Source organism: Bacillus rossius, chromosome 2 (genome assembly GCF_032445375.1).
Source record: "Bacillus rossius redtenbacheri isolate Brsri chromosome 2, Brsri_v3, whole genome shotgun sequence".
Lineage (NCBI taxonomy): Eukaryota > Metazoa > Arthropoda > Insecta > Phasmatodea > Bacillidae > Bacillus > Bacillus rossius.
The window spans coordinates 3645069-3668906 of NC_086331.1; the positions used below are offsets into that span (position 1 = coordinate 3645069).

The window sequence follows — 23838 nt, forward strand, 5'->3', positions numbered from 1 at the left end:
CACTCGGTTCCGTATGAGGCGGGCTCGTGACGTCAGCTCGTTTCGAAACACTGTCATCATGAGTCGGCGGTTTGACGCGATCCACTTGAAGGATGAGAGACAATGACAATGCTTTTTTGGCGGAATTTCAGAAGGAAAATTTTCCCGTTTTAACGCGAAACAAATATTTTCTTGTATCGCTGTTCATAGACACCGACCACTTTTAATTCGCCGAGTACACTGTTGTGCAAACAAATCGCGACGAACAACCGGGATGTTTTTTTTTAGGTTGGTTAAGTACCAAGTCGAATTCCCGTTTCGTTAAGGACAGCAAAATATGAACTTCAAACAAAAAATTTGACTCGAACGACTGTCCGAAAATGTCCTTAATTATCATGTTTTGTGGACTCTTTATGACAAACATTTTTGTACTTATACTGTTTATGTTTGAATAACTTGGTGTTTACAAACCTTCTTGGACGTTTGAAAGTCAAGGTAATTTCTTTTTACAATTTCAGTATAACTGGTACTGCAGAGGTGAATAAACTATCATAAATACAAACTAACTACCTTAGCGAACAGAGGAAAAACCAAAATGTAATAACCTTATAAAATTTTAAGATATAGTATGATTGAATACTGTTTCTGAATCTTAATGATTTCTTGCACTTGTAAATATGTGTATGATTTAATGCAATATTAATCACATTAATCACATTATTGTGAACTTTTAAGACTCGGTAACTTTTTGTACATTAAAAATTTCTACTAATTTGAAGATTCTTCGGGATTAATTAGTGTTGTTGGTTAAACCTCTACGGAAACTCCAATGTGCGGCAAGATTAGGAAATCACAGTTATTAATAGCAGCGGAAACTTATACTTACTTGAGAAGATTGCTAGCTCTTTTAAGGACAAAATTTTTAAACGTTGATGAGCGTGGGTCACGATTGCGTACTCAGCGATGTTTACCCACATTGCGTGTTTGTACTGTCACCCTGCCTAGTTGCTGCTGGATTCATCCTTTCAAAACACACGTATTTATTACTGTTTCCACCACAGTTGCTTAATTCATTTTATCACAAAAATTTAATTTTTTTTCCAATTAATATACGTAAGTTATGTCTCTCTGAGAGCTCCATTACTTTAAAAACTAAACGAAATTAAGTCTAGAAACTTTATAAAATACATTTTTTTCTCAATCGTGGAGACGTTATTGATTAATTTATTGAAAGGCTTAATCCCAATTATCTCTTACCCATATCTGAATTAATTGCAAAGAGCTTTTGAGACTGCACCTTGAATCAAATTTGTTTTCTCAACGTCAAAAACTAATTAATATGCAATAAATAAAAAATAACCATGATGTTAAAATATTCAACCCTTTAAATTAATTTTCGTTTCTCGAACTTAGTCCCCGAATCGATACAAAAATAAATTTTATTTACATAGTTACATATTAAAATTACAATATTTTGGGAACAGTTTTTTTCTATAGAAATGAAGGAAAACACAAATAAAATAATTAGAATTAAGAGTTGGCAGTGTTGAATTATTACTTACTTATTATTTACTTAAGAATAATTTTCCTCAAAATTTAAATCTTTCTAATAGTAGAAATTCGATGATATCGAAAGTTCGAGGATTCGACCGGCAATTAAGCATGTTTCTCTACCATCGAGTACAATAATTATTTTCATTCGACATGGCCCTGCTGAGAATACACACACACGTTCGAAAACATTGTCCCGTTTGTTGCCAAGAAGAGCTGAGAATATGCTTCAAACTACTCTTCTCCAATGGTTCAGTCGAACACGAGTGAACAGAACTGCCCAGTCGAGTGGCTGAGTAAAGCTGTGAATGAGTTGATCCAGTCAGATGAACAGTGAGTTGGTCGAGTGACCTTCTCTCTCTCTCTCCCCCCCCCCCCCCCCCAACACTACACGCGACACTAGCCGGGAAGGCGTCAGCGACGACATATTCAGCGGAGTCCGTAGTTCTCGATACATCTCTCTTCGTCGCCTCGACTCGTTGGAGTGACGGAACTACCCTCACGTCAGTCACTCTTCCACGTGACGTGTAATCGCAGGAAATGTAATGGTCGTGGGAGTACCAGGGTATGACAGGAAGGTCGATTGAACAAAAAAAATCAGGCCGGTATTTGGTGTTTGTCGACCTTGGGCCATCTTCTGGACTGGCTTCGTGTCTCGTGGCGCTCGTCACTCGCCTGAATCATGCGCCTCGTGTAATCCTGGCGTCGAGTTTCTCCGGTCCGCCCTGCGCGCGCTAAGTGCGGAGATTGCCCGCGCCTGTCTGCGCGACACTCGGCTAACCGCAACTTTCACCCGCTGTTTCTTCCCTGTTCATCTCCCTTCGCGCCACGAGCTACTCGGATGTTCATCTCCCGGAGCGCCACGAGCTACTCGGATGTTCATCTCCCGGAGCGCCACGCGCTACTCGGATGTTCATCTTCCTGTGCGCCGTGAGCTACTCAGATGTTCATCTCATGGAGCTCCACGAGCTACTCGGATGTTCATCTCCTGGAGCGCCACGAGTAACTCAGATGTTTATTTCCCGGAGTGCCATGAGCAACTCGGATGTTCATCTCCCTGTGCGCCGTGAGCTACTCTGATGTTCATCTCCTGGAGCGCCACGAGCTACTCAGATGTTCATCTCCTGGAGCTCCACAAGCTACTCGGATGTTCATCTCCTGGAGCGCCACGAGTAACTCAGATGTTTATTTCCCGGAGTGCCATGAGCAACTCGGATGTTCATCTCCCTGTGCGCCGTGAGCTACTCTGATGTTCATCTCCTGGAGCGCCACGAGCTACTCAGATGTTCATCTCCTGGAGCTCCACAAGCTACTCGGATGTTCATCTCCTGGAGCGCCACGAGTAACTCAGATGTTTATTTCCCGGAGTGCCATGAGCAACTCGGATGTTCATCTCCCTGTGCGCCGTGAGCTACTCTGATGTTCATCTCCTGGAGCGCCACGAGCTACTCAGATGTTCATCTCCTGGAGCTCCACAAGCTACTCGGATGTTCATCTCCTGGAGCGCCACGAGTAACTCAGATGTTTATTTCCCGGAGTGCCATGAGCAACTCGGATGTTCATCTCCCTGTGCGCCGTGAGCTACTCTGATGTTCATCTCCTGGAGCGCCACGAGCTACTCAGATGTTCATCTCCTGGAGCTCCACAAGCTACTCGGATGTTCATCTCCTGGAGTGCCACGAGTAACTCGGATGTTCATTTCCCGGAGTGCCACGAGCAACTCGGATGTTCATCTCCATGCGCGTTGCGTGCAACTCGGATGTTTATCTCCCAAATAATTTTCCTGGCTAATAAAATATCAACATTTTTAATGTTTCTAGTTTATGTTTATTATGACTAATTAAGTTTACAAAATATATTCCAGATTAGTGTCACTATCAAAAAGTTTATTTTGATACACCAATAGACTATACTTAGTATATTCCAGGTGGCTCTGTCATCTTGACTACTTCGGCTCGTGGCTATAGCAGTTTCTGCGCGCATGCGCAGTGGACATTTCCGTCGTGTAACCCGCGCTTATATCATTGCATTTCTGGTGCATATAACAATTTCATCCTCAACGTAACTAAATAACTTTAGGTAATGATAATTCCGGTCTAGGGGGAAATGTTACATGTTTAGCGTTGAGGCATAATTATGCAACGTATTCGGTACGCCTGTTGTTTGGTTAGCCCTGCTAGTATTGTTAAACAGAATAAGAGTTAGATTTTAAGGGAATACATTTTTACCGTTTATTCCTAAAATGAACACTTTTCATACATTTATTACGCTGAGCATTATTTTTAATAATTGTACGTTAAATTTGGTGTCCGAGTTTCATATTGTAAGTTTTTTTTTTTGCAACATAAGAACATACGAATTTGCTGAATACCGAGTTAGATGTTTACACATTTCTGGCGAAACTTAAAGATTCGCTCACATTATATTTTTAATATACCTACATGTCGTCAGGTTTTAAATTTCATGTGCTTACTTGTGGTCAAAATATAAATTTACTTCTTCTGAAATGCATAGGAGTTTAGCGTAACGTACAATTGTTTCTTTATGTAAGAAAAATAATGTTTCATTCTCAATATTTTATAAGAGTATTCACTCCACTTTGTTAGGAAAATTGTCCAACCATTGGTTTACGTCGGTGTCACTCCGAGCTTGGTCGTAAGTATAATTTATACTTTAGTTAAATAAAGACTTCAATGAAAAAAAAATTTACATCTTAGAGTAAGCAGAGCAATATCATACTTTTTTAAGATTTTAGTTATTCGCCTTTGTATAGGATATTAATTAAGTTTTTAAAATACGTATATTTATATAAAAACCTAATGATATCTTTTATCCGTATTTCAGATGCACATACTGTTTTATCTTTTAGCCAACTTTAGCAATAATGGCTAGGGACCGGAAAAATTCGCGGATTCAATGACCTCTAGGATAGCCTCCATTATCCTCTGCATTTCTCAAGTAAACACGCGTGTTCATTGGGTAATAAATTGTGAGGCGTCTCCACTGGGTAGCTTGTGATTCGACGCTTCTTTGGTCAATAGTCTCTCATTGGCCCAGAGAGCTCCAGTTAACCTGCGAGCCAATAGCAGAACCAGCAGAATTGTACAGATGTTTGAATTTCAGCCTATCACGAAATGAATCCGCGAATTTTTCCGGTCTCTTATAATGGCACATTAAGTCACATTGCGGTATGTAATGCACTTACAGTACAAGTTTAACAATCAAAGATTTTATATAACGTAATATATTTCTAATTCACAGTATATCGACTTAATAACGCGAAACATAAAACTAAAAATTATTGTTGTTGTATATAAACCACAGAAAATTTGAAGCATTCAGCACATGGATTTGTTTCGCACACAACGTTAACTAATCTGTCACAGACTTAGTAGAAACAATTATTATATTTCTGATAGCTGACTCTCTGGCAAGGGATTATGCAACATAAATGTTATTTTATTGGTTATAAATCTGTAACTTTGGATTTGAAAACACTATCCTGTTAAAAGATAATATAGAGCAAGGCGATAGAAAATTCTTCCAAATAATTTTCAGTTCTATAGGTAACTAACTGTATTGATAGTACCAATATGTTTCAAACTCAATGAATGAGTAGATCTCAAGACCCACATTATGTTGCAACATGCTGTCATCTCTCCAAGCACCAATGTTTTGGGTTGACAAATGTTTTTGTTGAGGAAGGGGGGAGGGAAAGAAAGATTATAGAAAAAAATCTGTGAGAGCCACGAAACATAAAAAAAAATATTTTTTTTAATATTTGTCGGTGTTTGCGGTGTTTTAAAGATTAAATAAACACAAACTGGTGACAAAAAGAGCGTGCTTACTTTTAAAACAACAATGAACAGTTTTTGTAGATCAGTAATAAGTAACACTTTTATCTCCACAAAACACACGTCAGGTTTTGTTTTTCCAGAGCGTGTTTCGTGCTGACCACACGGCTGCTGTTTTGTTTTCTGCAGAGCTCAGCAAATCTTGCTCCGCTGACGAAACTGGGAGCTTCGCTGACGTGTGTCGGTTTGTTCTCGCGGCGACCAAAACAACACACGAGCGCATTTGGGGCAGCGCACAGAACAGTCACGGTGCAGCGATATGAAACTGCATGGAACCACCTGTATTCTGACTCTGCGGTTCATTCCACGATGGGTAGTGTTCTGCAGAATTCCCGAGTATTATTATTTTCATTAATTTATGACAGTATAGATTGCAAATGCCTTACATCCAAACGGCCATTCACATTGGATTATGGGCAGAGAATTCCCCAGGCTAGGCCCCGCAAACTTGTGCAGAATGAAGTCGAGGTCACGTGTTTATTGGCTGCAGCCTCATTCCATTCATTGATTTCGCGATAGACTGCAATTCAATTAATTGTACCTCTGTGCTGATTCTGCTAGTGGCTCGCAGTTTATCTGTAGGGGCAGGCATTTTTCGCGAAAAGATCTGAACACTTGTTAGACTGAAACAAGGTATACCCGCACCTGTGGTTTCTTACTTGTGATTGGCGGCCGTCTGCAACAGAGATCGTCGCCTTGTTTCACCGAGCCACTCAGGACGCGTTTACTTCCGCGCTGAATCACTGTGATTGGTGTCGTTACACTCAATATGTACCCGGGAGAAACTCATTCAATCACGAAACACAGACGATGCTACAGTGTTTTAGCTTTCATCTAGTCTCGAAATCTTTTCACGAAATCTGCATGCCCCTATTTATCTGGATGACTCTGGGAAAATGAAAGACATCAACGAAAAAAGGATGGACTCACAGGCTAATGGGGCGAGACATCTCATAATTCAGCAGCCAATTATCAGGTGGCATTTTTCCGAGTAAACAGATGATTTTTTTGGGGGTGGGGGTGGGATGGGGGATTGTGGGAGAGCCCAGAGGTCATTGAACCCACAGTTGAAAAGCCTTTGATGGTAGTCACCGTTGTTTAATGGTAGGCACCATTTATTTGATTTGCGCGTAGAGATGAAAATGCATGTGATTCGAAAGCTCGTGTCGCCCTTGTCGTTATCAGGCAACTTAATCACAAGTATTTGTGGATACGAAAATTTTTTTGCCGTAATTGCTATTTCTAATCGTTAAGTTCCTGAGAAACCCGAATTTATTGCCTCTCAGGCTCGCACGCGATTTGTTCATAGGAGTTAGTCATTGGTCGTGTCAAAAAACTCATGTCCAGAACAAAAGAGTCATTTAGGTGTACGAAACTTTGCAATCTAAACAGCTACCATAAAGGAACGTGAATTGTCCCATTCTCTACCGGTGGTTTACACAAATTGTTAGCGTGACAAAACACAACTTAACTATTTACAAAAATTTGCAAGTGGTTTTTGTCTGTTATCAATCCCCGGGTCGGGTTCAAGTCTTAATCCAAATATCTTGATTACCGAAGTAGCTTGGCGTCTGGGTTGTAGCCGTGTCCTAGGTGAATAATTCACCGACGTTTCGGTCGACATTGCAGTCGCCATCATCAGGGAACTGTTACCTACAGTAGCAGTAGGTAACTGCTCCCTGATGATGGCGACTGCAATGCCGACCGAAACGTCGGTGAATTATTCACCTAGGACACGGCTACAACCCAGAAGCCAAGCTTCTTCAGACAATGGCCATGAAATCCTGCGAACATTATTATCTTGATTTCCGTCTGCCGTGACTTCCCCCACCCCTCCAGGCATGCTGACCATATAAGGCATGGCCGACTGCTCCCACTGCTGTGTCCGTCCTCACTGAACTCGCTGTCGGCACGACGTTAGTTCAGAAGCAATCAAAAATAAATAAATTTTAAGGCCTTCGGCATTCAACCACTGGGAGATTACAACTGCTTATTTTACTTGAAGAACTGCAGACGATGTCAAGCTGTTTTCCGACTCGTAAAATGAAGCAATGATAGTTTACAGCTTACTGTGGCTAATATATTTTATGACTCGAAATGTTGGAAAGTCGGGGTTTTACCTTTTAAGGAGTCCTTTAGAAACTGTGGGTTTATGTGTTGTGACTTTCACATTTTATGTCGAGGATATAATGAAAAATTTTTAAACGCAAGTCACATTAATACTTTTACGTTTGGTTTCCAACGTTTCCATGAATAAAATTTATTTTTAATGCCCATTTTAACTCCTCACACTTAAATATGAAAGAAAGTTTATGAACAGGGGCAGTTGACTTTGCGCAAGTAGTTCTGAAAGCTCATGACATTCTTACGCTGGCAGTTTTTTCTTTGTAACTGGAAGCAGTCTCGAAATCATTCCGCGAAAAATTCAATTCGCGTGGAAACAAGAAGAAACAGAAGTACCTACTGTTATGACATCAATCATTTCTATCGAATACATTAGACGCATATTTGTTAATTTTCCATTTATATATTGGCATACTAACACCAAACGTTACTATTTTAACCTTGAAATATGAATACGATGCATATAACTCAAGAAATTGAAACAAAAAAATAATTTTTTCTGAAAGTATTCAATATTGCAAAAAAAAAAATGCTTATAAGAGGATTAATAGTTATACATAAATCCAAATGCTGGAATAGTTCCATGTACAGACAATGACAGCTTCCAACCCAGATGTCTTATTTCTGTGTTATTTTAGCCTGTTGTTCATAATGACAATCGGTACCGAAATTTCGCGCGTATTTAAGTCGCAAGATGGAATGCACGCATTCATACTCCTGCTCCGCAAATATTATGATACGCGTATCTGAAACTGTGAACCAACGTTGCAATGAGGTCAGTGAATCAGGTAGAGTCGGTTAACAAGAGAAACATGGTCCTCCCTTAGAAATAAACCGACGGAAGAGCAAACGTTGGCAGGCAAAAAACAAGGTTTTGAATTTCAGAATGACGGCAAACCAATTCGCGAAATTTCTGGGTCTCTACAGGTTGCCTCGCTGTCAATAAGACATAACCAAATAAAACCTAGGAAATAATAATTTAAAATAAGCTATTGAATTTGGCTTTATTAGTTAATATTATTTACAATATCTCCACTACGATAAAATTCTGGAAATTTAACATATTTTAACCACAAAAACTTAAGAAAAAAAGTTCCAACACTATCTGGAAATTAAGCTGTGACATTATAGTTTTATTAAACGTGAAAAATGAATTAGTGTCTAGAATCATACCTTTTTTTTTTACAGAAATAAATCATCTTTGTAAATACCCATTTCAGCCTTTTTAACACTCGGGTAAAATATAATTTAAATCAACAAACCTTCTCGCAATTATTTAGTTTGTACATGAGACGTTAGTCGGTGAGTTTCTAAGTTTTACTCGACCCATGAATGTCCTGTAATTTTTGATTAAGTATAGAACGAAATGTTAGGTTTTCGCTGTCCTAAGTGCTAAGTGCTAAGTGCCACGGGTTGGCGTGCCTCTTAAGGTTCAGCGTGTGTTGGTTTTTAAAAGTTTTCAAAACTTCGTGTAAGAAATAGTAATCTTTAACTACACGATCTCAAACCACGCGAAAAACTTTTGTGAACGATCTTGTTCAAACCAAGTTCACCAAGTACTTACGTGTTAACGAGGATATCCGAAAGTGCACGAATATTGCTTTATGATTCATTTGTATTCTTCGTAAATTTAAACTTAAATTTTTTTACTATTTGTAACTGACGGCATTGGCTGTATATTACAAAAAAAAATTCTTAGCCCACGTTTGTAGTGCATTTTTATTGAAAATATTAGGCAAATAAAAAAATTGTTTATAAGAATATTTTTCATTACCAAAAATACGTAAAAAATACCGATCGGCCAGTTTGAAACTACAGGAGATTTGTCGTTTTTACCCGTGTAGCTTGTAGGCAACAACAATTCAGTTCGTTTAGTTTGTCAGCAGGAGAGTGGCAGAGGATAAGGATTCATAACCGGGAAATCCAGGTACTTTTGATATAGTAAAAGAACCAGGAATTTAAAATAAATTTCCTGTTCTCTCTCGGTACTTTCGGGACTCGACATAAACAGCATAAAATTTTGTTTTTACTGAGCGCTAAGTGGACTTTCATTTGATGTTATCCTCTGGCGAGGTGACCAATGAGAGCTGTTTGAGTCAGTCTGCAGTCGGTTATCGGATTGCCGTGTGTAGGTATGCAGGTATGCCAGTAAAATAACAATTTTTTTTCTCTATGAATTTTTATAAAAATTAGTATTTTTTTAAGAGTTAATAATTTTGGGATTTTAAAAGCGTTTGACTATTATTTGTTATAATGTTTTTTCCCCCTCGAAGTTAAAGATCGACATAAACTGAGAATAAAAGAATTTGTTCACTTTAGTAGATACTTTTGCAATAAAAAATTGTAACAAAAATGTTTATATTTTAAATTTTGGTTTTATTAAATTGGTTTACTCGTTCAAAAATAACTTTTACTATTTCAGTCACCGACTGCTGCATCATTAATGATAAAAAAAACTGCATAGTGGTGAAGGTACCGGGAATTCCCCTTTTCGTTGAGGACTTGTGCCGAAATTCCCGGTTCGGAAATCCCTGCAGAGGACGTCTCGCTAGTTCCCTGGGCGTAACACCTGTTCGCCATCGAGGCCAATCAGAGAGCTGAGCCAATCAGAGAGGGCGGGCGTGGGGAAGCCAGGATCGAACTCGTGGCCTCCAGCTTCCAACCGCTCAGACATCTCGGCCCCGGCCATGCAAGGCTGATATTGGTCGACGAATTTTAACGCATATTGAATTTTAATAGAAAGTTCCCCTCCCCCTCCGACGAACAGATTTTATTCTGCATTTAATGCAAATAGTTCAATTAAATGTTAGATGTAACTGGTTTATGAACGCTGGTGTTTTATTCGCCTAAACCACGGCGACGCAACTAGAGGCGTCGCAGCGCACCAGAGCATCGAGGAACAGTGGTTGGGTCATCATGTTGTAACCTGTGGTTCATTACACCCCACGATGACGCAAGAGGGGTGAATAGGGGGGATATACCACACCCACCTACCACCATCCTGGGAGTTATGAACCATTTGATAACTATCAGTGAAGACATTATGTTACTGTGTGGGAATCCACGCCGCCTTTGGCTACTACCGTAAGTTCACATGGAAATATTTAAAAAATTTAAAAAATCCCCCACCTCCCTTGAAAAAAATTCCTGTATCCGCAACTGATTAAATTAATAATTCGTTAACTCGTTTATTGACAGCCACCTAACAAATTCGCGTTTTTACTTGATGACGGGATAGATTGCAAATGTTTCTACACCTAAGTAATTCTTGTCTATGGATGACTTGCTTACTGATACGTAGGGGCAGGCAATTTTCGCGAAAAAATTCGAACGCCTATTAGACTGCAACAAGGTATACCCGCACCACAGGATTATTCATTCTGATTGGCGGCCGTCTGCGAGAGTAGTCGTTGACTTATATCACCGAGCCACTCAGGACGCGTTTACTTCCGCTCTGAATTACTGTGATTGGTTATTGTAACAATCGACGTGTACCTGAAACAAACACACCCAGTCACGAAACACAGACGATGATACAGTGTTTTAACTTTCAGCTGGCCTCTGTATCTTTTCGCGAAATACGCATGGCCCTACGTGATACGCTCTGATGGACAAGAAGCCGTTAGCAGCTGACGGGATCAGGTGCGGCCCGGAGGGAAGGTGACGGACAGCTGGCCCGGGGCGAGGGACTGACGGGATCAGGTGCGGCACGGAGGGGAGGTGACGGACAGCTGGCCTGGGGCGATGCACTGACGGGATCAGGTGCGGCCCGGAGGGGAAGTGACGGACAGCTGGCCCGGGGCGAGGGACTGACGGGATCAGGTGCGGCCCGGAGGGGAGGTGACGGACAGCTGGCCTGGGGCGATGCACTGACGGGATCAGGTGCGGCCCGGAGGGGAAGTAACGGACAGCTGGCCCGGGGCCAGGGACTGACGGGATCAGGTGCGGCACGGAGGGGAGATGACGGACAGCTGGCCTGGGGCGATGCACTGACGGGATCAGGTGCGGCCCGGAGGGGAGGTGACGGACAGCTGGCCCGGGGCGAGGGACTGACGGGATCAGGTGCGGCACGGAGGGGAGGTGACGGACAGCTGGCCTGGGGCGATGCACTGACGGGATCAGGTGCGGCCCGGAGGGGAGGTGACGGACAGCTGGCCTGGGGCGATGCACTGACGGGATCAGGTGCGGCACGGAGGGGAGGTGACGGACAGCTGGCCCGGGGCGATGCACTGACGGGATAAGGTGCGGCCCAGAGGGGAGGTGACGGACAGCTGGCCCGGGGCGATGCACTGACGGGATCAGGTGCGGCCCGTAGGGAAGGTGATGGACAGCTGGCCTGGGGCGATGCACTGACGGGATCAGGTGCGGCCCGGAGGGGAGGTGACGGACAGCTGGCCCGGGGCGAGGGACTGACGGGGTCAGGTGCGGCCCGTAGGGAAGGTGATGGACAGCTGGCCTGGGGCGATGCACTGACGGGATCAGGTGCGGCCCGGAGGGGAGGTGACGGACAGCTGGCCTGGGGCGATGCACTGACGGGATCAGGTGCGGCACGGAGGGGAGGTGACGGACAGCTGGCCCGGGGCGATGCACTGACGGGATCAGGTGCGGCACGGAGGGGAGGTGACGGACAGCTGGCCTGGGGCGATGCACTGACGGGATCAGGTGCGGCACGGAGGGGAGGTGACGGACAGCTGGCCCGGGGCGATGCACTGACGGGATCAGGTGCGGCCCAGAGGGGAGGTGACGGATAGCTGGCCCGGGGCGATGCACTGACGGGATCAGGTGCGGCCCGTAGGGAAGGTGATGGACAGCTGGCCTGGGGCGATGCACTGACGGGATCAGGTGCGGCCCGGAGGGGAGGTGACGGACAGCTGGCCCGGGCCGAGGGACTGACGGGGTCAGGTGCGGCCCGGAGAGGAGGTGACGGACATCTGGCCCGGGGCGAGGGACTGACGGGATCAGGTGCGGCACGGAGGGGAGTTGACGGACAGCTGGCCTGGGGCGATGCACTGACGGGATCAGGTGCGGCCCAAAGGGGAGGTGACGGACAGCTGGCCTGAGGCGATGCACTGACGGGATCAGGTGCGGCCCGGAGGGGAGGTGACGGACAGCTGGCCCGGGGCGAGGGACAGACGGGATCAGGTGCGGCCCGGAGGGGAGGTGACGGACAGCTGGCCCGGGGCGATGCACTGACGGGATCAGGTGCAGCCCGTAGGGAAGGTAATGAACAGCTGGCCTGGGGCGATGCACTGACGGGATCAGGTGCGGCACGGAGGGGAGGTGACGGACAGCTGGCCTGGGGCAATGCACTGACGGGATCAGGTGCGGCCCGGAGGGGAGGTGACGGACAGCTGGCCCGGGGCGATGCACTGACGGGATCAGGTGCTGCCCGGAGGGAAGGTGACGGACAGCTGGCCCGGGGCGAGGGACTGACGGGATCAGGTGCGGCACGGAGGGGAGGTGACGGACAGCTGGCCTGGGGCGATGCACTGACGGGATCAGGTGCGGCCCAGAGGGGAGGTGACGGACAGCTGGCCCGGGGCGATGCACTGACGGGATCAGGTGCGGCCCGTAGGGAAGGTGATGGACAGCTGGCCTGGGGCGATGCACTGACGGGATCAGGTGCGGCCCGTAGGGAAGGTGATGGACAGCTGGCCTGGGGCGATGCACTGACGGGATCAGGTGCGGCCCGGAGGGGAGGTGACGGACAGCTGGCCTGAGGCGATGCACTGACGGGATCAGGTGCGGCACGGAGGGGAGGTGACGGACAGCTGGCCTGGGGCGATGCACTGACGGGATCAGGTGCGGCCCAGAGGGGAGGTGACGGACAGCTGACCCGGGGCGATGCACTGACGGGATCAGGTGCGGCCCGTAGGGAAGGTGATGGACAGCTGGCCTGGGGCGATGCACTGACGGGATCAGGTGCGGCCCGGAGGGAAGGTGACGGACAGCTGGCCCGGAGCGATGCACTGACGGGATCAGGTGCGGCCCGTAGGGAAGGTGATAGACAGCTGGCCTGGGGCGATGCACTGACGGGATCAGGTGCGGCCCGGAGGGAAGATGACGGACAGCTGGCCCGGGGCGATGCACTGACGGGATCAGGTGCGGCCCGTAGGGAAGGTGATGGACAGCTGGCCTGGGGCGATGCACTGACGGGATCAGGTGCGGCCCGGAGGGAAGGTGACGGACAGCTGGCCCAGGGCGATGCACTGACGGGATCAGGTGCGGCCCGTAGGGAAGGTGATGGACAGCTGGCCTGGGGCGATGCACTGACGGGAAGAGGTGCGGCACAAGGGAAGGAGACGGACAGCTGGCCCGGGGCGATGCACTGACGGGATCAGGTGCGGCCCGGAGGGAAGGTGACGGACAGTTACCCGGGGCGATGCACTGACGGGATCAGGTGCGGCCCGGAGGGGAGGTGACGGACAGCTGGCCCGGGGCGAGGGACTGACGGGATCAGGTGCGGCCCGGAGGGGAGGTGACGGACATCTGGCCCGGGGCGATGCACTGACGGGTTCAGGTGCGGCCCGTAGGAAAGGTGATGGACAGCTGGCCTGGGGCGATGCACTGACGGGATCAGGTGCGGCACGGAGGGGAGGTGACGGACAGCTGGCCTGGGGCGATGCACTGACGGGATCAGGTGCGGCCCGGAGGGGAGGTGACGGACAGCTGGCCCGGGGCGAGGGACTGACGGGATCAGGTGCGGCCCGGAGGGGAGGTGACGGACAGCTGGCCTGGGGCGATGCACTGACGGGATCAGGTGCGGCCCGGAGGGAAGGAGACGGACAGCTGGCCTGGGGCGATGCACTGACGGGATCAGGTACGGCACGGAGGGAAGGTGACGGACAGCTGGCCTGGGGCGATGCACTGACGGGATGAGGTGCGGCTCGTAGGGAAGGTGGCGGACAGCTGGCCCGGGGCGAAGCACTGACGGGATCACGTGCGGCCCAGAGGGGAGGTGACGGACAGCTGGCCTGGGGCGATGCACTGAAGGTATGAGGTGTGGCCCGGAGGGAAGGTGACGGACAGCTGGCCTGGGGCAATGCACTGAAGGGATCAGGTGCGGCCCGGAGGGAAGGAGACGGACAGCTGGCCTGGGGCGATGCACTGACGAGATCAGGTGCGGCACGGAGGGGAGGTGACGGACAGCTGGCCCGGGGCGATGCACTGACGGGATCAGGTGCGGCCCAGAGGGGAGGTGACGGACAGCTGGCCCGGGGCGAGGCACTGACGGGATCAGGTGCGGCCCAAGGGAAGGAGACGGACAGCTGGCCCGGGGCGATGCACTGATGGGATCACGTGCGGCCCGGAGGGAAGGAGACGGACAGCTGGCCTGGGGCGATGCACTGACGGGATCAGGTGCGGCCCGGAGGGAAGGTGACGGACAGCTGGCCTGGGGCGAGGGACTGACGATATCAGGTGCGGCCCGGAGGGGAGGTGACGGACAGCTGGCCCGGGGCGAGGGACTGACGGGATCAGGTGCGGCCCGGAGGGGAGGTGACGGACAGCTGGCCCGGGGCGAGGCACTGATGGGATCACGTGCGGGCTAGAGGGGAGGTGACGGACAGCTGGCCTGGGGCGGTGCACTGACGGGATCACGTGCGGCCCAGAGGGGAGGTGACGGACAGCTGGCCTGGGGCGATGCACTGACGGGATCAGGTGCGGCCCGGAAGGGAGGTGACGGACAGCTGGCCCGGGGTGAGGCACTGACGGGATCAGGTGCGGCCCAAGGGAAGGAGACGGACAGCTGGCCCGGGGCGATGCACTGATGGGATCACGTGCGGCCCGGAGGGAAGGAGACGGACAGCTGGCCTGGGGCGATGCACTGACGGGATCAGGTGCGGCCCGGAGGGAAGGTGACGGACAGTTACCCGGGGCGATGCACTGACGGGATCAGGTGCGGCCTGGAGGAAAGGAGACGGACAGCTGGCCCGGGGCGATGCACTGACGCGATCAGGTGCGGCCCGGACGGAAGGAGACGGACAGCTGGCCCGGGGCGATGGACTGACGGGATCACGTGGGCCCGGAGGGAAATTAGACGGACAGCTGGCCTGGGGCGATGCACTGACGGGATGAGGTGCGGCACGGAGGGAAGGAGACGGACAGCTGGCCCGGGGCGATGCTCTGACGCGATCAGGTGCGGCACGGAGGGAAGGAGACGGACAGCTGGCCTGGGGCGATGCACTGACGGGATCAGGTGCGGCCCGGAGGGAAGGTGACGGACAGTTACCCAGGGCGATGCACTGACGGGATCAGGTGCGGCCCGGAGGGAAGGAGATGGACAGCTGGCCTGGGGCGATGCACTGACGGGATCAGGTGCGGCCCGGAGGGAAGGTGACGGACAGTTACCCGGGGCGATGCACTGACGGGATCAGGTGCGGCCCGGAGGGAAGGTGACGGACAGTTACCCGGGGCGATGCACTGACGGGATCAGGTGCGGCTTGGAGGAAAGGAGACGGACAGTTGGCCCGGGGCGATGCACTGACGCGATCAGGTGCGGCCCGGAGGGAAGGAGACGGACAGCTGGCCCGGGGCGATGGACTGACGGGATCACGTGCGGCCCGGAGGGAAGGAGACGGACAGCTGGCCCGGGGCGAGGCACTGACGGGATCAGGTGCGGCCCAAGGGAAGGAGACGGACAGCTGGCCCGGGGCGATGCACTAACGGGATCAGGTGCGGCCCGGAGGGAAGGTGACGGACAGTTACCCGGGGCGATGCACTGACGGGATCAGGTGCGGCCCGGAGGGGAGGTGACGGACAGCTGGCCTGGGGCGATGCACTGACGGGATCAGGTGCGGCCCGGAGGGAAGGTGACGGACAGTTACCCGGGGCGATGCACTGACGGGATCAGGTGCGGCCCGGAGGGAAGGTGACGGACAGTTACCCGGGGCGATGCACTGACGGGATCAGGTGCGGCCCGGAGGGATGGTGACGGACAGCTGGCCTGGGGCGATGCACTGACGGGATCAGGTGCGGCCCGGAGGGAAGGTGACGGACAGTTACCCGGGGCGATGCACTGACGGAATCAGGTGCGGCCCGGAGGGAAGGTGACGGACAGTTACCCGGGGCGATGCACTGACGGGATCAGGTGCGGCCCGGAGGGATGGTGACGGACAGCTGGCCTGGGGCGATGCACTGACGGGATCAGGTGCGGCCCGGAGGGAAGGTGACGGACAGTTACCCAGGGCGATGCACTGACGGGATCAGGTGCGGCCCGGAGGGATGGTGACGGACAGCTGGCCTGGGGCGATGCACTGACGGGATCAGGTGCGGCCCGGTGGGAAGGTGACGGACAGTTACCCAGGGCGATGCACTGACGGGATTAGGTGCGGCCCGGAGGGATGGTGACGGACAGTTACCCGGGGCGATGCACTGACCTTGGACTGCAGGAGCAGCTCCAGCCGCTGTGCCACTTCGACGCCCCTCTTGGGCCGCAGCAGCAGGTAGACGACGGCGACTTGCGAGTCGCGCAGCAGCTTCTCCACCAGCACCTTGCCCAGGAAGCCAGTGGCGCCCGTCACCAGCGCGGCGCGGCCCGCCAGGAGCTCGTCCACCGTCTCGTAGCGCGGCGTCATCGCGGAGTGGCGCGCTTTCCCCGCGCGCCGGGCCTTATAGCGCCCCTCCCCGCCCGCCGGACCTGAGTCTGCACAACACGGCGCCCTCCGCCCCCTCGCTCTGGACACACGCTCACGGCAAGCCACGTCGCTGGACGGGGAAAACCACGCGCAGGCTTGGACGTGATTCCACGCGAAGCTCCCAAGAACCGAACAAACCACTCCACACGCTTCAACGATGGAAATTACGCGGGGCCAACTCTCTGGAGATAAATAATTTTCTCCGGTCCGTACGGAAGGAATACAGGCGGAAAAAATATATTATTCCGCACTTTGTTATGTTCATCTTCTAGGACGTTGCCGGTAAGCTTTTTAAGTGCCGATCGTGCAGAGATTTGTTTCTCAGAAATAACCAGAAGCACTCGCAGAATATCAGCAGGAGTCTCGACAGGAATAATAAGCACAGGAAGAATAGCATCAAAATATTGTAAGGAATTGTCAGGAGCACACGCAGAAAACTAACACACATTTCCCTTAATATAAGAAAATCACCGAAACAATTAAAAATAATAATTAAAATGAGAATTCTAAAAAAAATTAAATTAAATTACAAAATAAGCTTTTGCCAGCTTGTAATATTCCCCTTCGATGAGCAAGGATATAGTTATAGTACAAGTCAGAAATTTAAGAGAAATGCTTATTCCATTTTTTTTGACGTGACAAAGTCTAATAAATCGATGAACGCCGGCTGTACGCACGAAAAAGTGTCCCGTAACGCACATTGTACCGTTACGCTGTGTCCCGTTACGCTCATTGTACGCTTGCGCCGCATCTATCTCTCTTCCGCTCGATTTGACTTTTTCGAGGCACATTAAATTTGGAACACTCCCATTCGTTTCCTACTTTTCCTATCATCGTCCTATCCTTAACAGAATAACACAGATTGGAAGAAGTTAAATAGCAAACATGTATAAAAGTTATATTTAAAATAATATCTTCGTTAAAGTAATAAACATTTTTGAAATTTAATGACAACAAATAAAAGTAAATTTATTAATTAAATTGTAGATTTCATTTCACTCCTTCTTTGTATCCATACAAAATAGTGATAATTCAATAAAAATGATTCAATTTTATTCATAAAAGTATGCAATCATTTCATCAATGTTATGTTATAACGTTGTCACGTTAAACTATCGTCCGTAAACCGACTTTACAGACAACCAATTTTTTTTCCATGATGCACGAATATATGAGCGGAGTAAATGCATGAAGAATCTATCTCGTATGAAGTGTTTCGCTGCGATGAGTGTCATGTTTGGTTTACAAGTATTGACAGTTTGCGACAGCATGCGAAAAAAATGTAGGTAAATGTGAAGTCCGTGTGAATACTGTTGAACTACCTGCAGACATTTCGACTTTTCCTTTATATTGGAGACTCGTATGCGTACAAGTAAAAAAAATAAATTGTGTTCACCAACCGAATGTGATGAGGTCTGGATATGACTCTAAGCCTCAGAATGTGCTCGGTGCATTACAGGTAAATGATTACGGATTCCACTTGGCGATACATGTACAACATTGGCAACCTGACACAGAAAAATCCGTTCACAGAACATCATGACCTTTATAAAAATCAATTTAATTTGGTACTTTTAGCATAGATTTTGACGTAACGTCTAATAAATCGATGAACGCCGGCTGCACGCACGAAAATGTGTCCAGTTACGCACATTGATCCATTACGCTGTGTCCCGTTACGCACATTGTTCCGTTACGCTGTGTCCCGTTGCGCTCATTGTACGCTTGCGCCGCATCTATCGCTCTTCCACTCGACTGTTTATAAAGTGAAGTGAAAAGTTAATGTGGTTTTCATTGCTTATAATAATATAATAATAAAGGTTAATTATTCTTGCATTTTAAAAATCTGATTACTAGTATAATTTCAAGTATTTATTCTTTTATTATTAAAATAAAAATGATTCAATTTTATTCATAAAGTATGCAATCATTTCATCAATGTTTTGTTATGACGTTGTCACGTTAAACTATCGTCCGTAAACCAACTTTACAGACAACCAATTTTTTTGCTGTCCCTATTTAAAATAAAGCCTCTCTGTTAACTCGCCTCCCAACTGGGTCACAAACCGAGTCTCTTGCAAGCAGGAAATGTGGCGGACGTTGCTGTTAGCAGGCTGGTTTTATCGGGGTCATCCCCGCAACCTCTCTCATTCATTCCACCAGTTTTACATTTTGACCCGATCACCCGGCATCGTCTCTGATTACCTTTATGTTGAGCTGCCGTTAAGGCTATCCAATCATTCATTCATTCCTTCAACCAAATATTTTTCTCAGTGTGTAGACTATTATATACTCTCACAAAAAGGCCAAGGATTTCACACCGTGTTCTAATTGGCAGATTTTGTCGACAACGTGGCAAATTTAACTAATTTTGTCAACAAAAATAATAACTTGAATTGTAACTGAGTTTTCTTTATTCTATCTATTGAAAGTGGTTGAAAAAAAATACCTCAAAAGAAATCATCCAAATGAACAAACATTTAAAAATCAAAGTATGATATAGTAAATACCAGGACATGGATTTATAAATAAAAAAGTAACTATCTTACGTAATTAGATTCCTTAATATGGATAATATTTTATACACAAATTTGAGTTTTGAGAAAAGTTATAAGTTCCTTTACAATTCAATAACTTTGAGAATACTTTACATGTGGCTATGTTTTAATTAGTTCTAAAATTGTAAAGAGGAACACATGAGTGTCTTGTCACGGGTGTGAATAACTAGAATACTAATATAACTTAAACAGAGACATTCCAAACCACACAAATAACAAAAGAATGAATCATCCATTTCTGACATGCTTCTACGTATTCTTAACAGCGCTTTCGTGAAAAACATGGAATGAAATTTCACAAGTGTTAGATTTAACTACGCAATTGCTCATAGAAACTATCGACATAGCTCACACTGTACAACCACTTTATTTACGGCAAACGACAGTCAAAACATTTTTGTTTAAATTAAAATAATCCAATATTAATAAAAAATAATATATGATTATTGCTGGTACAAATTTTCTCTAGTATAGTTGTTTATTTGAACTTTCACAACAGTAGAAGCTAAATTCGTTACAATAAAGTTGTTAAACTTTCTGTGCTCTGAGTAGATACACATCCCCGCGGGAGCTGTCATGTCCAAGGTTCTTTCAGCCTGTGGAGCAGGCACCCCGCGATACTCGCGTGTCCGCGTGGAAGCCTAGAGTCCAGGCGGCAAGCAGGCAAGGAGGCAAGCGAGGGGAAATAAGTAAAACCGTAAAAGGTTGATGCCAACTGTCTCCGGTTGTGACGTCATCCCTGCCCCGAAGTATAACATCGTCGCTACTCCACTGTAGCTCCGACTAGTCACCACGACGTCACGCTGCCCGACTCAGCTCCGCGTGCAAGTGTGGCAGGTGTCCAGCTGCTGGCGACAGAAAACTTTCCATACTGAAGGAAATATAAATATGTTAGGTGATGATCACTGCAGGAGGACAGGCGGAAATATTCCAAGTCCGAACTGGGCTTAGCCGTTGGCGGGACTGTTTGGGACACGACTGGACTTTACGTTCATCGGGCATGACGTTCGGACTTTAGCTCCTAGAGGAGTGTTTATGGTGACTGGTATTTTGAAACAACTAAGGCAAAGAGAACATCTTATGTGTGTGGAAGAAATCATGGATGGTGCCATTTTTTTTTTTTGCGAAAAGATTTCCAGGCCAGCTGTGTGTAAAAACCTTGTAGACTTGTCTGTGTTCTGTAGTTGGCTGGATTTAATTCAGGCGCATGTCTACTACCAGCACACCAATCACAGTCACTCAGTGGGGAAGCAAACGCGGCCTGAATGGCCCGGCCGAATAGGGCAATGGCTTCTCTTGCAGTCGGCCGCCAATCAAAAGGGAACAATCTCTAGTAAGGACAAGCCGTTTTGCAGTCTAATGAGCGAACAGATTATTTAGCGAAAAATACATGCCCCTTCTTATGGACGTTACCGACGCTGAAAATTTTAGCAAGAACAATTATGTGCATATCCCTGTAATCACTATATATAAACAAAAGTATAGCCATATAATGTTGCATTTGTCTTCGGTACAACACCATACTTAGTACACACATATGGTACTCATTATTTCTTGAAGATTCCACCAGGACAATATGTTTCCATGTTTCCAAATCACATATAACGTTACACAACCACTCAAGTCAAATATATAAAGTAAACTAACTATTGCAATCAGTATTTGGTGTGTGTGTGTTTTCAGCAGCGCAACTTAGCAATTGGTTGGTGTTTAAAAAATACGCACATGCAATTTTATTTTTGCCGCAGTAAAGTGGCAAAGACAGTTGTTTAGGGCATGCTTCCTACGAGATGACTATAGCGCATTTTCCATCTTCTCGGCGCGAGAACATGCTCAGATGCTTGCTTGTTGCTACGCGACAGATATCAGCTCACGCGTCACTGCCTGGTGGTGCAGTATTCCTGTGTCAAGGCCACGCCGTCGCCTTTCTTATCTGCTCTCAGTGAGAGGAACACTTACAAGCCAGCGATCATCCCAAAAAAAAATCCCCTGCAAAAAATTTGTTGTCTGTAAAGTCGGTTTACGAACGATAGTTTAACGTGACAACGTCATAACAAAACATTTATGAATTGATAGTTTAGTTAAAGTACTAAATATGAAATCTGCTTTTGAAAAGCCCGCCTTAATCTATTTAATATAATAGTAGATTTATAGGCCAATCGAGTGGAAGAGAGATAGATGAGGCGCAAGCGTACAATGAGCGTTACGGGACACAGCGTAACGGGACAATGTGCGTAACGGGACCCTTTTTCGTGCGTGCAGCCGGCGTTAATCGATTTATTAGACGTTGTCACGTCAAAAAATAATAAACGCCTGACATAACGACAGAGCCACGGTTATCGTGCAGATTCATTCGGTAGCAAAGTAGACTTGAAGCACATATAGGTACATCTGATTCACATTGATGGCTGAACAGCGGTGCTTTCGACAAGGAGAAGTGGCTACCCAATCACATGTGATCCGCCAAAGGGTGTGGCCTTTTTATCGGCCAAAGGGCACTCCAGAAGGATAGATTATGCATATGCAAGTTGAGTCTAGCCAGGAGTGAAATGAATACGCAAAAAAAAAAGTAATCCTTTACCAGTCTTATTCTTGGCGTGATTTCGGGTCACTTTTATTTTTCATCACAGAAATAAAATATGGCTTACATTGCTGGTGGCCGGAGTTTATTAAAAAGGTTACGTCCGTTTCCTTTACTCAGATGTAACTGAGCCATCTCGCTATGCAATGCAAATATAATACAAACTTTATGCATTCTACAGTAACGTCATTACGAATGTGGTAAACATTTTAAATTTTCCACTTTAAGGCGCTACATTTTTATGTACCCCCGGGTCACAGTTCATTTGATGAGCGTCAATTGACTTCGCTGAAAACAAACAATTTCGTAATAAATCATTGGAACATGTGAACCTCATCGTGGAAGCGTTGACAAAGAAGAATCGAAAATTTACAATCTATTTAACACATATATTTTTGAGAAATCACGTTCTTCAATACTATTACTACAGAATAGAGCGTGAGTATGTTCTTGAACCGGATCTCATAAATTAACTCAAACATTAAGATAGTTATTAAACTAAGCTTAATGTTCCAAATGGCGACGATAAAGAGCCCTACATTGTTAACATAAGCATGGCAAATATCACACTTGTTTGACATGGAGGCCCACAGATCTCAAGCATAAGTACGTTACTTTATACTACGTGACACAGCACACTTCCCGAATAGGTCACAACAACTTGTCAAAATCGTTATTAGCTTTCAAACCGTCGAAAATAAAATTCTGTAACTTAAAAATGTACCGAAACTTGGGAATGTATAAAAGAAGAATTTTAGAATGGGCATCTTAAGAATTATTTTTAGAAATTCTTTGACACGCGTCAGGTGTAATATGCATTCACCAGTGTCAACCAACCATTAGTGAAAAGAATAGTTAGAATTTTCAAAAACATCAAAATTATTTAAACAAAATTTACGGAAAGAATAAAAGAATTGCATATTTTATCATTAAATGTTAGATGTTTCATAAAATGTATTTATATTGAAGAAAGCCATTAGAATATACCATTTCAGAAATATATATAATAAATTTGAAAAAAAATTAAAATTTAGTTGCGTTGTATGCTACAAATGGTATAAAATTTGAATTTTGTTTTGGCAAAAGAATTTCCATCAATATATAGTTTCGTGAAAACAGCATTGAAGAAACAGTGGCTAACAGCACGCTTTACAACCACTTACCAGCGACGAATGGTAGCCCTAGCTCGTAGTAGAAACCATCAAAACTTAAGTGAACTTTGATTGTTTACAACTTGTGCTCATCTATCAATTCATTGCTCACTAAATAAGCGCTGGGGTTAGTTCTTTTTTGCCACAATGTACGTAAAGAACGGTCTCATGCCCCATTCTGATCGAACCGATTGTTTATTTCAAATGATACCTACATCTTCTTGAAAGGCCAGTGATTACTTTGGTGAACAAAGTTGTTGGTCTGGTCTGTTGGATGTACGGCTCTGTGAATCTACAGCAACTACCAACCATTTCTGCCTGACGTCTATCTGTAAGTGTGTGGTGTTTACGGAGTATTTCCATTATTTAATCTCCGTTTCAGCCACCCCCATCAGATAGATGATC

General features: G+C 46.8%; 1 protein-coding gene across 1 annotated transcript in view; it reads right to left on the reverse strand.

The window, feature by feature from the left end:
• LOC134529037 (putative fatty acyl-CoA reductase CG5065) overlaps positions 1 to 17088 on the reverse strand; it is an 83939-nt gene extending 66851 nt beyond the window's left edge. The window contains exon 1 of the mRNA XM_063362730.1: positions 16886 to 17088. Within this exon, the coding sequence (XP_063218800.1) occupies positions 16886 to 17083 (198 nt within the window). The 5' untranslated portion in view covers positions 17084 to 17088. The remainder of the gene's footprint in view (positions 1 to 16885) is intronic.
• Positions 17089 to 23838: the final 6750 nt, after the last annotated feature.